Below are 14,606 nucleotides of genomic sequence, written 5' to 3'. Positions count from 1 at the left end.
GCCTCTTCTCCAAATAGTGCTAGTCTAGGTTTGCTTATATACAAACTTAGCAAAATTGCCCTACTACTTTTGTTTGAAAGTCACTTAAATTAATAAGTGAAAAATTGCAAAAATAGGTAAAATAGGCTAAATGCACTGGAAAATTCCCCTAACTGATTCTGATGGATTCTTATGGGAATGCTTATGATCATGCTGTGTGCAACCAGGATATGCATCTACACTAAGTGACTGGGCATGCACGGTCTACGAATAGACTCACAAAAGTGCCAGATCACTTCTAAATCTAGACCGACTGAACCCTGATCATGCTGTAGCTTGTCCACGGACACATAGGGTTGGATGTGTCACGTGACACGAATTATGGAGCATGCCTGTCTTCTCAGATTGCAGATCGGAATCCTAGATAGCAAGTTATAGCCATCAAAAGTTTTTCTGGGGGCTAGTTATGGGCCGGGTCGACCGCAGTGGGAATCATGCCATCTGGTGTCTTTTAAGCCTCCACGGAGTTCTACAGCACAGTATGCGTCATACAAAGTCAACAGAGACAGACATCTTGGCAAATGGATACACGAGCGCCGAATTATGGCCTAGCAAAGTTGGGTACACTTGGCAAAGAGGAGGTCACAGATGGGATTCTCCGTTTTCGGAGGCCTTGATTTACGGCCTTGGGGAGCTCGGGACACGGCCAAGTACTTGTGGTTTGAAGTTGGTATGGAAAAGCTTTGGCCGAGCCTTACAAGCTTGGGAATCCCACCCCGGTCCAGGATGTTGCAGGCTGGTGAAGCAAGGAAAAAAAGATTGAATATGAAGGGTTTTTCTAAAGGGTTTTTTGGGCTTTAGAGATTACCCTAAGAGGTGGGCCTTCGATGGCTGCCACGTGACCCGGCATTAGTCCCACGTGCGCTCCAGGGTGGCAGACATTTGGGGTAGAAGAGCACGGGCATGGCCCATTATGTGAAATGTGAGTGGGAGGAGTGGGCTCCCGTTGCCTTGGCGATGGCGCCCTCGTGTGTGCCGGAACTCTGGCTCTGCGCGGCGGCGGAGATAGACCTGTTTGGGCGGCGACTAGCGAGGGGTGGTGCCAGTGGCCTGCGCGCCCACCTGTGGGAGGTTGGTGGCGCACAGAATGCATGTTTTGCAGTTAGGAGGAAAGGTAGCAGAGGATCATGATATAAAGAACAGGAGGAGCAAATGGGGAAGGCCAAACCAAGTTTTTTGGGTAGGAAGATGCAAAAAGGGAGTTGGGTGATGAAGTATGAGAATTTCAAGTCTAAAAAGAAGTGGACGGGTCCGTACAAAGTATAGAAAGCCTTTCCAAATGGGACCTATCAGCTGGTAAGAGCAAATGGCAAGCTTCTTAGGTACAGGGTGAACGGTATGCAGCTCAAGTTGTATTTTGAGAGGGATCTAGTGCCCGAGGTGCATCAGATTGTAGTCAAAGGGGGTGGGCAACCCACCTAAAGCATGTAGTGTGTGTGAGAAAAAACATAGCTTTTGTACATAGCCTGTACATAGGGTTGCGGTTTTTGCAAGTGCTTTCAGTTTCAGACCATGGAATGAGCCATGGAATGCATAAAAGCAATATTCCATCTCTTTTAGCTAAATATGGTGTCATTTGTTCTCAATTATTTCGATTTTCTTGTCTTGATTGCTTCCACCTTCGCAGGATCCATTCGGACACCATCTTTTGACTCAATGTGTCCGAGAAAGTGGATCTCTTCCAAGAAGAACTCGCTTTTCTTGCCATTGATGAGCAATATGTTCCTGCGCAACTCTTCGAACACAATGGTTAAGTGATGCCTATGCTTCTCTTCATTCTTCGAGTAGACTATCATGTCATCAAAGAATGTGCCAACGAAGTTCTGATATGGACGGAAGATCCTCTCCATCATCCTACTGAACGTCGCAGGAGCATTCGTAAGCCCAAATGGCATCACTAAGAACTTGTAGAGACCAAATGCCATTCTAAACGCAGTCTTGTGCACATCCTCAGGCCTAATTCGAATCTGACGGTACCCTCTTTTAAGGTCGATCCTGCTGAAAATCGCTGCACCCTCTAGGCGGTCAAGAATATCATCAATCCTTGGAATAGGAAACCTATTCTTGATATTATTCTTATTCAACGCACGGTAGTCAATACACATGCACCGTGAGCCATCCTTTTCCTGTACTAAGAGCACTGGAGAGCAATAGGGTGACGAGCTAGGCTGAATAAGCCCTTTCTCTAAGAGCTCCTCCACTTGGCTCATAATCTCTTTCCGCTGCGCCTCACTAACCTTATACGGTGGCCTATTTGGTGGGCTACAACCTGGCACCAAATCAATCGCATGATCCTCGGGCCTCTCCGGCGGTAGTTGAGACGGTAATGCATCAGAAAAACAACCATTAAACTTTTGCAAAAATACTAACCTGTCTTTATCTAACACATATAAATTTGACTGGCAACTATTTGAAACATCACGTGCAAAAACCAAGTACGCAAAAAGATGATTCTTTATTACAAAAGTGATAGCAGAAGCAGATACAATAGGGACTGACTCTCCTTTTAGCTTTACATCCAAGATGTGAGTTTGGCCCCTATGCTGTACAATGATCTTTTTGTTGTAGGCATCCAAGACTCCATGCACTTGGAACATCCATGGGATCCCCAACAAGACATCACATCCTTCTAGCGGCATGATGTAGAACTCTTCTGTGTCCACATACGACTGAATATGCAGACGCAGCTTTCCAATGATGGGAGTAACGCACTCTGAGTGGCCAGGACATGCCAATCCTACCTCTGCAGTACACCCCATCTCTTTAGCTCTGATGCCCACCTTAATAGCTAGTTCTGGCGTGATAAAGTTCGCTTTGGCACCTGGATCAAAGAAGATAAGTGTCATCTGCTCTCTAACTTTACCCCACGCTCTGCATAACTCACTGGCATCTTACTAGGCCTGTCGCCCAACATGTCTAGCACTAAACTTGCCGAGGGCATAGGCTTCTTTCCTTTCTTGTCCTCTTTGTCATCTGAGTCAGTTGGCCTTTTCTTTTGTGGACAATTGGTTCCAAAATGACCAGTCTGCTCGCATATAAAGCACTTGTTTTCAGCCATCAAGACCTTCTTTTCCTCGGGCGTCTTACGCATAAAAGGCTTCCTTTTCTGCTTCTTTGCCTGCGCTCTAGAAGTCTCGGCTGAACCTTTGCCTTTATTGAACCTCGCTGGCCCCTGGGACGCTTTAGGAGCCGCTTTCGTAAAGGACTGCTTTGCTGCATTTTTCTTTTGCTGCCCTCCTTTCTCGTTGCTCGAAAACCCACTGTCTTCTCCTTTCAACAAGGCAAGACCAGTGTTAGCAACTTCCAAATCCCCAATTGCTATTGGCTTAGAGAAAGTCAAGGAACGCCAAGCTCGTGATTTCCTATATGACATGCAGAAATGCTCGAATTGGCCAAGGATAGCATAAGAACGGCTCGTGATCGAGTCACTACTTATGCTAATCAAAAGAGGTCTCCAAGGACTCTAGATGTGGGACAGTGGGTCTATCTGAAGATACCCAAGGATTCCAAGACTATGCGAACAGGAAAGCATTATAGACTTTCAACTAGATATTGTGGTCCGTTCTTGATCACAAAGAAAAATTGGCCAAGTTGCCTATAAACTGGCTCTTCCTTCGGATGTTACTGTACATCCAGTGTTTCATGTCAGCCGCCTTAAAGTGAAATTGGGCTAAGCTGATGTTGTCATGCCTATCGAGGAAAATGTATGGCAAGATATGCAAACTAAGTATATTCCTCGAGAACCAGAAGCAGTTTTAGATCATCGTACCCGTCATTCATGTCAAAAGACTTATGACGAGTACTTAATTAAATGGAAGGGTCGATCTGAAAAGTTTGCTACTTGGAAACCTGTTAGAGCTTTGAAGGCTCAGTATCCCCACTTCATTGATGAGGACATCAATGGTTCTTAAGGGGGAAAGTATGTTATGTCCCGCTCACAAGAGAGGGGATCTAGCCCAGATGCCGTCGGGATGGGTGTCCAGTGTCCGCGCGGACATAGTGTGAATCCGGCCAGTGTGGCCAGCCATTATTATAAAAGGGAGGCCAAGGCCTCATTTACAGTTATCGACCCCCACTGGCAAAGTGCCAGTGGTTAGCCCGCGAGGCTAGGAGTGCGCGAGGTCACCTCGAGGAGGTGAGGCCGGGTGGTATGGGACGCTCGGTCTTACAGGTGCACGCCTACATCCTCGGACGCTAGCCCCAACACGGGGGAGCTGCCGGATGGTGGCTATGGTCGGGTGGTTCGTCCAGCGCATATCTGTAGGCGGTCCATGTGGCCGGGAGATCCTATCCCCTCGTTCGTTTCAGACACAAAAACCAAAAGAAAAAAACTAAATCGCTTTATTTGCTACTAAACAAAACAAACCATTGTTCACTTAAAGCAGCTTTGTCACGTGCGCACTTCATTTGCGCCACGTGGACACGCTTCTGCCATAGTCTAGCATAGTCTTAGCTTAGGACTGAGCCTGGCACCTTTGTGAGCCTCTAGCAGGACGTGCATGTCTAAGCCAGCCACACTTGCATACCCTCTCTTGCACAAGAACAGTCATTTCATCATGCAGACATTTTACCGCGTGAACCACCTCTTATAAGTCATCTTATTAAAAGTGACTTTTGGAAATCTTCTTTTAAGTTTGTTGGAAAAGTAGGTAGGGAAAATTGCTAAAGATCTATAAAAGAAACCCATTGGGCACTCAGGAGAAGCAGAAGAGACAATATGAACATAAGTTCAACAGGCACCTTCTCAGCAAGATTCCCCCCAACAGCAAACCTAGCATTTTTCATCCACAGCAAGCCCTAGCGTTTTTGCATGGCAAATCAGCCTCGGCAGTAGCAGACTCCAGCAAGTAGCCTAGCGTTTTTGCATCAAGCTTCAGTTCTCAGCCCAGCGTTTTTGGTTTGCAGATATGCCTCGGCATTTTGCAGATCCACGCGTCAGATCAGCCCATAGCCTCAACGTTTTCAATTTTCAACACATAGACACCACAGTAGAAGTCCCGAACCTCGCAGATCCCACCTTCCCGCACCAGATCCTCGCCGGACGGTCAAATCAACGAGCGTTTGCAATTTCAGCCCGGAAAACGCAGATTTCAACATCTGCGTTTTCAGCGCGTCGTCGTCGCATCACCAACATAGAGTCAAAATTCAGCAGATACAAGATTTACACATTTCAGCCATTAGCGTTTTCAGATTTCAGCCCGTCGTCGTCGACACCATCGTCGTTGTTGCCATCGTCATCGTCGCCGAAGTCCCTATCTTGACAACGACACCTTCGTCATCGTCATCACCGTCCCGGACTTGACGACGACACCATCGTTGTCATCGTCAAAGTCATCGTCAATGACGACACCTTCGTCATCGTCATCACCGTCCCGGACTTGACGACGACACCATCGTTGTCATCGTCAAAGTCACCATCGTCGTCGACATAGACCAACAGTACCCGTCGTCAACATCAGCGTCGTCGACATAGACCCTGTCGTCGACATCACCATCTTCGACACAAAACCGACGTCGACTTCACCATCTTCAACACAGTACCGTCGTCGACTTCGTCGTCGTCGACAAAGACCCTTAGTACCTCGTCTTCGACTTCAACATAGACCTCGTCGTCGACCTCCCCGTCTTCGACATAGAACCCGCAATACCCGTCGTCGACATCATGGTCTTTGACTTCATCGTCTTCGACATAGACCTCGTCGTCGACCTCCCCGTCTTTGACATAGAACCCGCAATACCCGTCTTCGACATAGTCCCCTTCAGTACCTTAGTACCCAACATCAATAGCATCAATACCCATTAGCATCAGCATTTAGTCATTGTAACAGCATTGTGCAAGAATAAAGAAAGTACTTGCTCTGGCAACAGAGCAAGGGGACCCTTGAGGGTTGGGACCCGACATCCGTGTGTCGTCTCTTTTCTCTCTCTCTCGTCTCTCTCTTTCTTACAGTTTAGTTCAGTTCTTTCAAGTGAAGTAAAGTGTCCCTTGTGTCTGTGTGCGGAGTACTAGATCCGAGAAAATCCTTACTCTTCTGTTGCACCTGACAAGCTTACTTAGCTAAAACTTGAAACAAGTACTCTTTAGACTAACAAGGATGAGACATCTCAAAGAATTAATCCTAGCCATCAGACTCCACACAACAACTTCCAAAGAAACAAATTCTTGAATCCTAATATAAGCTAAATACTAGAAATGAATACTACTACAAACCTACCTAGAAGAGGCTAAATATAACCAGAGAAGTGTAAAGTTCAAAACTTGACAATGTGCGACCTCAACATCACCTTTATCATGCATAGCCTAGACAACAACTATGACGTCCCTACTCACATCGTCAGTGCCCACGAGTAGGTGTAGGTTTGTTTAGAGGTCAGTCATGCTTTGAACGTATTCTATAAAACAAACGAATTGAGTTTCTATCACCCTACGAAGGTAATGGGCATTACTCAGCCATGATAAAAGCTAGCATTTGTCAAGTAAGAGCAAAAGTACTAAAAGCACTAAAGATCAAAACACAATATAGTGTGTTACTACATTAAACAATAAGTGGAATTTTAAGCTCCCACTTTTATTGAATTTACTACTGATTATCTTGAACATTCCAAAAAAAGAAACATTAAAATAAACTTACTACGATGCAAAAATGAACGAACGTTTTTCATGATTCTTTTGAATGAGTATTCTCAAAGAGTAAAGAAATACGATGGCAGGATTGGACAACAAAAGAAGATTTACTAGAACAAAGACAAGAAAATCGAAATAATTGAGAACAAATGACACCATATTTAGCTAAAGGAGATGGAATATTGCTTTTATGCATTCCATGGCTCATTCCATGGTCTGAAACTGAAAGCACTTGCAAAAACCGCAACCCTATGTACAGGCTATGTACAAAAGCTATGTTTTTTCTCACACACACTACATGCTTTAGGTGGGTTGCCCACCCCCTTTGACTACAATCTGATGCACCTCGAGCACTAGATCCCTCTCAAAATACAACTTGAGCTGCATACCGTTCACCCTGTACCTAAGAAGCTTGCCATTTGCTCTTACCAGCTGATAGGTCCCATTTGGAAAGGCTTTCTATACTTTGTACGGACCCGTCCACTTCTTTTTAGACTTGAAATTCTCATACTTCATCACCCAACTCCCTTTTTGCATCTTCCTACCCAAAAAACTTGGTTTGGCCTTCCCCATTTGCTCCTCCTGTTCTTTATATCATGATCCTCTGCTACCTTTCCACCTAACTGCAAAACATGCATTCTGTGCGCCACCAACCTCCCACAGGTGGGCGCGCAGGCCACTGGCACCACCCCTCGCTAGTCGCCGCCCAAACAGGTCTATCTCCGCCGCCGCGCAGAGCCAGAGTTCCGGCACACACGAGGGCGCCATCGCCAAGGCAACGGGAGCCCACTCCTCCCACTCACATTTCACATAATGGGCCATGCCCCTGCTCTTCTACCCCAAATGTCTGCCACCCTCAAGCGCACGTGGGACTAATGCCGGGTCACGTGGCAGCCATCGAAGGCCCACCTCTTAGGGTAATCTCCAAAGCCCAAAAAACCCTTTAGAAAAACCCTTCATATTCAATCTTTTTTTCCTTGCTTCACCAGCCTGCAACATCCTGGACCGGGGTGGGATTCCCAAGCTTGTAAGGCTCGGCCAAAGCTTTTCCATACCAACTTCAAACCACAAGTACTTGGCCGTGTCCCGAGCTCCCCAAGGCCGTAAATCAAGGCCTCCGAAAACGGAGAATCCCATCTGTGACCTCCTCTTTGCCAAGTGTACCCAACTTTGCTAGGCCATAATTCGGCGCTCGTGTATCCATTTGCCAAGATGTCTGTCTCTGTTGACTTTGTATGACGCATACTGTGCTGTAGAACCCCGTGGAGGCTTAAAAGACACCAGATGGCATGATTCCCACTGCGGTCGACCCGGCCCATAACTAGCCCCCAGAAAAACTTTTGATGGCCATAACTTGCTATCTAGGATTCCGATTTGCAATCTGAGAAGACAGGCATGCTCCATAATTCGTGTCACGTGACACATCCAACCCTATGTGTCCGTGGACAAGCTACAGCATGATCAGGGTTCAGTCGGTCTAGATTTAGAAGTGATCTGGCACTTTTGTGAGTCTATTCGTAGACCGTGCATGCCCAGTCACTTAGTGTAGATGCATATCCTGGTTGCACACAGCATGATCATAAGCATTCCCATAAGAATCCATCAGAATCAGTTAGGGGAATTTTCCAGTGCATTTAGCCTATTTTACCTATTTTTGCAATTTTTCACTTATTAATTTAAGTGACTTTCCAACAAAAGTAGTAGGGCAATTTTGCTAAGTTTGTATATAAGCAAACCTAGACTAGCACTATTTGGAGAAGAGGCAACAGGAGCCAAGCTCAACAGGCACATTTTCAGCAAGACCAAGCCTTGGTGGATTCCCTCCAAGCAGCAGATTCCCCCTCATTCCAACATTTTTGGAAAGCAAGCCTCACCCTTGGCGTTTTTGCATCAGCAGTCATCGCCATATCTCCCAGCCACTAGCGCTTGCATCAGCATCATCATCCATCGCCGGAAGCAGACAAGCTAGCGTTTTTTATTTCCAACAGCCTAGTGTTTTTGACAGATACAGCCTGGCGTTTTCATGAGGATTCAGCCCCCTAAAGAAGCAGCAAGATCAGCCATAAAGAAGTAGCAGATTCAGCCCAGAAAGACCATCAGTTTTCAGCCTAAAGAAACCTCAGTTTTCAGCCCTAAACCTGCAGATTTTCAGCGTCAAAGACCCACACAACACAGTCCCAAAATCAGCGTTTTTGGACTAGTCGTAGATTTCAGCCCATAGCGTTTTTGGACAGCAGTAGAAAGATTGCAGATTTCAGCCCGTAGGTCGACTTTGTCATCACCGTCGGCATCGTCGGCATAGCCTAGACTTGCATCAATCCCATGCATTCCATTTGTACCAGATTGTGCAATCATAAGTAGACCACTCTTGCCGACGAGTGGGGCCTTCGGAGGAGGGTTTCACAACGTCTCTGGTGTTGTATCTCTCCTCTCTCTATCTCTCAGTCTCATACACTTGCACGCACAGTGTCCATTCACTTTGTTTGTGATGATAGCATTCTCTCACTAAGAACGGAAGGCTCTACCTTCCATAAGAACAAAAGGAACCTTGAGCACAATTCGGACCACTCATCTTGAGCAAAGCGCAAACATTCATTCCTCTGCACCTAACAATTCGAGCTCCACACATGTATCCACTAACATTTGCCTGGGCCACCTGTCCCCAACTGTCCTGCCCGTCAGGAATCTGCTACACTTTCTATCTTTGAACTGCAATATCTTGAGCACCGGGGCTCCATTTGACGACCTGTTTGGACCGGCTTCTAGAGCACATCGAACACTACTTTCTAGAGCACTAACTCGGCACTTCGGACACCTTCACCTGCTATCCCATTTAAGCTCCTCTTGAAGCTTTTTTGGCCTAAAGAACCGCTTTAGACATACATTCCCGCTACCCTTTGGCTGCCCAGGACCTTGGTAACGCCCTAGCCTTCTGCACTGCACCTGCCTGCAGCCTTTGCTTGGCATAGACCCCTTCTAGCTTGGACCAACTTTGGTTGCACCATCATTGCCCAGCCCCCTCGTTGAACATTTATGTTCAACCAAAAGCATACGTACAGAACTTTAAAATAGGCACACCAAACTGACAACTGAAAGCACTTGCAAAAACCGCAACCCTATGTACAAGCTATGTACAAAAGCTCTGTTTTTTCTTTCACACACTACATGCTTTACGTGGGTTGCCCACCCCCTTTGACTACAATCTGATGCACCTCGGACACTAGATCCCTCTCAAAATACAACTTGAGCCGCACACCGTTCGCCCTGTTCCTAAGAAGCTTGCCATTTGCTCTTACCAGCTGATAGGTCCCATTTGAAAAGGCTTTCTGTACTTTGTACGGACACGTCCACTTCTTTTTAGACTTGAAATTCTCATACTTCATCACCCAACTCCCTTTTTGCATCTCCCTACCCAGAAAACTTGGTTTGGTCTTCCCCATTTGCTCCCCCTGTTGCTTTATATCATGATCCTCTGCTACCTTTCCACCTAACTGCAAAACATGCTATGGAGGGCTTCATGAGAGGCTCATTCCATGGTCTAAAACCAATTTTTTTCCTGAAAACAAGCGTAACATACAGCTTGCATTCAATATATAAGGCACGTATCTTTGTACTGATAAAATTTAAAAATACATAACAAAACGTACTCTTTTTTTAGCATAAATTCTACATTTTTACATACATATCAATCATATATCCATTACAAAATGTCTGCAATGACCCTGCTCCATAGACAACTACATAACTATCATAACCTATAAGGAATTTTTTCCATGTGTGGAGAACACTCATCAGAGTATAAACATGTCTTTGGATTTGTCTTCTCGATCTCGGTATCTCCTAAGGAGAGGTGATAGGGAGTGGGCTTTTCTGTGGCTGTGCTTTACTTGAATGAGGTATTTTTCTGAGTTTCTTAGTCAAAGAAACCACCCAGCCAACCACCCAAAGGGAAGGGGGGAAAAAAAACTGTGTACCATACGAATACATACGTACTGTTCCTTACCATACGAATCCATACGTACTGTTCCTTACAGTACGGATGAACCATACCATACAGATCAATACGTACGTATTGATGCAACCTTGCTTGAAAAGAGAATCACTAACGGTTATATATAAATTATCCAAAAGAAAATCCAAACAAGACATAATGTCAATGTCATCTACAATCCTCGTAAATCTCTTTCTCCATTTATCTATATAATTTTTAGCCATAAAAACTCTTAGTTCAAGGTTGACTTTTCTACTAGCAATGCCTTATACCTTCCTTCTCAAACTTGTATGTGAAAACTTTTGAGGTAAGAGACTTGACTCTGAATTTAAGATCCATTGTCCTCTGGTCAGCAAGGGTGACTCTAGTAGGTTGGAGACCCAAGGCTAGCATAGTGAATTCTAGCATAAGGTTGATTCGAGACTTACTGTCCATAATCATGCCAGAATTGCTTCCCAAAGATAGACATGGTAAGACGAGGGCTCTTGTAATCAGAGAAGGTAGCAACTGATATGCCCCTGCATACGAAGACTAAATAATGGCAAATGTATCACTCCGGAATTTGAAACCCACGCAAAGCATGTCGTAGAGAGAAACTTGCTAAAAATTGTTCCTGAGAATAATTTCCTTAATGTACTTGTCAATTGTTGCCATATCCAATGCCGCAAGATGTTGTAGATTTGCTACTGTCTCCAAAAATGCACCATCAATATCTGTGGATAGAGAATTCCGTACTCCCTTGTTGTTAGCAGATGACTTGACAGATTGTGGGAGGGGAGTAGTGGTTTGATTCCCATTTCTTCCAGGCTTTTCTTTTCTCTTCACCTTACATACCCACCCGAGTTTACCTTTAAAAAAGCCACATTCTAAACTCTAAGTGCAATAACCGACACCTTCTAGAGTTTTTATCAAGAGATATTTAACTATGCCAAAATAGATTCGGTTACTTTGTCAAGAGATATTTAAACTGCCTTAGGCATGAAATTGTAAGTTTTTAGACTACTGTTGCACTTAGCATGAAATAATTGCACCCAATAATGTATGCATGATGCTTCATAAACATCATTTTTTTTTTTGTGAATACTAAGACACCAGAATGACACTGATATTTATGTGCATGGTTTTGTCTAATAGGCGTGTTCTCTTTTGGCCTCTACGATACGTTAATTAAATCAATCTCTCTCTCTCTCTCTCTCTCTCTCTCTCTCTCTCTCTCTCTACCTTGACAAAATCGTACTTGGAAGAAGCGTGGCGAGAGTGGGCAGGGAGTGGAGGGGTGCGAGAGACAGCGTCCTCGTTCTCCTTGTCTCTCATCTCATCCAAGCCTTTCTTCTTCTTGTTGTCTGCCGCTGTTCTGCTCACTCCACCTTGCGCCCCCCGATCCTCTGGAAGAGACATTCTCGACACGATCACCATGCACTATTATGTTGAGTGTGAGCTGTACAACTAATCAATGTGGGCTCGAGGAATTTAACACTAGGAATTAAAACTACCAGGCTAGTGTGCATCTACATCTATACTTCTACGAGTGTGACACCCAACGGGAGAGAGAGAGAGAGAGAAGTGAGATACAAAGAGGCAGTTCTTTTTAGGCCTACCCCAAAGGGGTGAGGGCCGAGGCCTTAGTGTTGCTTTCTCTATTTGCTAATGAAAAAGGGAAGTTATTTTTGGACTACATAAGTATGTGCCAACGATTTTTACAAAAGAAATTAGTACTCGAATCAAACCAGATGCGTGAAGCAGGGAGTGAGTGAAGGGTGCCGACGGCGCGTAGGTAGGTGATCAACAAAGGAGGCACCGAGTCGACGCTGGAAACGAGGCAAAGGCGGACAGAGTAGTGCGGCAAGGATAGAATGGGATGTTTTTTTTATATTTAATAAAATGCCTCTCTGTCTCTTTGCATGCCATCGACCGCCTCCTCTTTCCATGCTTCTGCACTGCATTAGAGCCATGGACATGCCTGCAGCCCTTGAGGGTCTCTCTCTCTCTCTCTCTCTCTCTCTCTCTCTCTCTCTCTCTCTGACTTTGCACGCACGTAGGGCTGAGGGGAGGGTGCGTGAGGTGGGGCTAAGGGGCTTCTGTTACGAGGAGGGGAGGAAAGGTGAGCTGCAAGCGTATGGCCACGGGGAGGGCCGAGCGGGGGATTCGAAGCATCTTTTGATTATTGGATTTTATTTCACGTCTTCCAGTATAAGTAGTCCATATAGTAAAGTGTGGATTTTTGGGTGCAAATCTAAACCATTGGAAAAAGCTTGTTAATTAATGCCACATGGCAAGTTCATGATAATAAATTTTATTCTAAATTAATTTTTTTAAAACACTTATGAGAGGGTGTTGACATTTGCGTACCTCTTTTTAACGAGGTACATTGAGTATTGTGTCAAACATTATCTTCTATGTTTTTGTAATATATTGTAAACTAAATAGCTGATTGTTGTCACACTTCTTGGGAAAAAACGTAGTTTTTTATTGTGACACCACATGTTTTCAAATACTAGTGTCACTTTATATTCTTTTCTCTCAAAAAGAAGCCTTTATTATGAAACTCTGCTCAATAGCCTTATGTAGGCCATAATAAATTTTCACCTTGTTTTAAAAACACCATTTTTTGCTTGTTAAAGGCCTTAGTATCCATATGGGAGAAGGTCGTTCAAATTTGTGTGCTTGACATGTGTCCCTTCAAAAATTGAGGAGAAAGAAAGCATTTTCTTTCAAATGCTATTTCCCAAAGATACTTTCTTGTTGACATGCTAAAGTCCTTAGTATTTATATGGATGAAGGTAGTTCAATTCCATTTGTGAGACATGTGTTCCTCAAGCAACTTTGAAAGTATTGAAGAAAAAGACTTCATGTCCTTTCAAATGTTATTTGTAGAAGCTTCATTCATGTTTTGCTTGAAAAGGCTCTAGAAAACAAGGAATAAAGTCCATAGGAGTTTGATCCATGATGTAAAGTATTAATTCATTTTTTTAAATATTTTGATTTATAAAAATTCTTTTCATTCAAGGACTTCACAAAAATTTATTTCATTATAGTGTTTGATTATTTTTTATGCTTATTGAACCTATTTCTTTATAAAGACATTAAATTATTCTTTTCTTTTAGTTTTTTAATGTGTCTTTTTATTTTATTTTCATTTTATTTTTATTTCAAATCATAATGTGTAATGTGCACCTTTTACTCTATTATTTTGATAAATTACCAAAATACCCTCATAATTTGTGGAAATTTCCAAAATATCTATCAAGTTTCAAAAATTCCCAAAATACCCGTGTATCTATTTTGGTTGGATTGTTCAAGATTTTTTTATCTTTATTTCTTTTTAACAATTGAGATCCGTTTTTGAATGCTTAGCATGTCACAAATTACCTTACAAAAAAGGCAATCATGTCTAAAAATAATGAAGCAATTCATCTCCAAATCCTACATAACCAACTCAAATTCTAGTTTTAGCATCTTGTATTGATAGACAATCAGTCTTCTTATGAAAAGCTACAATTTTTTCTATTTTTGGAGTTAGTTAATCTCACAACCAAGGGTATTTTAGAATTTTGAAAAATTTAAAGGGTATTTTGAAAATTTATTACAATATATTGGGAGTATTATCAGAATTTTCACAAATTAGAGGGGTATTTTGGTAAACCATTTGCGATTATGTATGTATAATGGATAACATAATTTTATACTAAAGCACAACAAAAATTCCATGTGATTTTAGTCACCAATTGAAACTTATTCTTCATTAATCTCATCCTCCCCTTAACTTAGCAGGCCTTCGTGTTTTCTCACCTTGTTTTATTTGTTGCCGAAGATTGAAGATACTCATCACAAAGAGAAGCAAATATATTCAGATATCTAGTAATCATGAGAAAAGACTCATGAATAATATTCACATTGGACACGCTAGTTTTATTAAAAGGTGCTCTAAAAATCATGAAAAGTCACACCTTC

At 43.4% G+C, this 14,606-nt stretch overlaps 1 protein-coding gene across 9 annotated transcripts in view; it reads right to left on the bottom strand.

Moving 5' to 3' along the window:
- LOC147423775 (P-loop containing nucleoside triphosphate hydrolases superfamily protein) overlaps window positions 1-12,244 on the bottom strand; it is a 140,296-nt gene extending 128,052 nt beyond the window's left edge. For 6 of the 9 annotated variants that reach the window (XR_015186604.1, XM_086501669.1, XM_086501671.1 and 3 more), the window contains exon 1: window positions 11,877-12,243. Coding sequence is in view for 7 of the 9 variants with exons in the window: in XM_086501669.1 (XP_086357795.1) it covers window positions 11,877-12,071 (195 nt within the window). In the remaining 2 variants the exon portion in view is untranslated. Of the gene's footprint in view, window positions 1-11,876 lie in introns of all 9 variants that reach the window. The other 3 variants (XM_086501672.1, XM_086501668.1, XM_086501675.1) reach the window with 3 other exon arrangements.
- Window positions 12,245-14,606: the final 2,362 nt, after the last annotated feature.

Source organism: Adiantum capillus-veneris, chromosome 26 (assembly GCF_014529385.1).
Source record: "Adiantum capillus-veneris isolate H3 chromosome 26, ASM1452938v2, whole genome shotgun sequence".
Classification (NCBI taxonomy): Eukaryota; Viridiplantae; Streptophyta; class Polypodiopsida; order Polypodiales; family Pteridaceae; genus Adiantum; species Adiantum capillus-veneris.
This window is presented reverse-complemented; position numbering and strand designations above follow the sequence as displayed.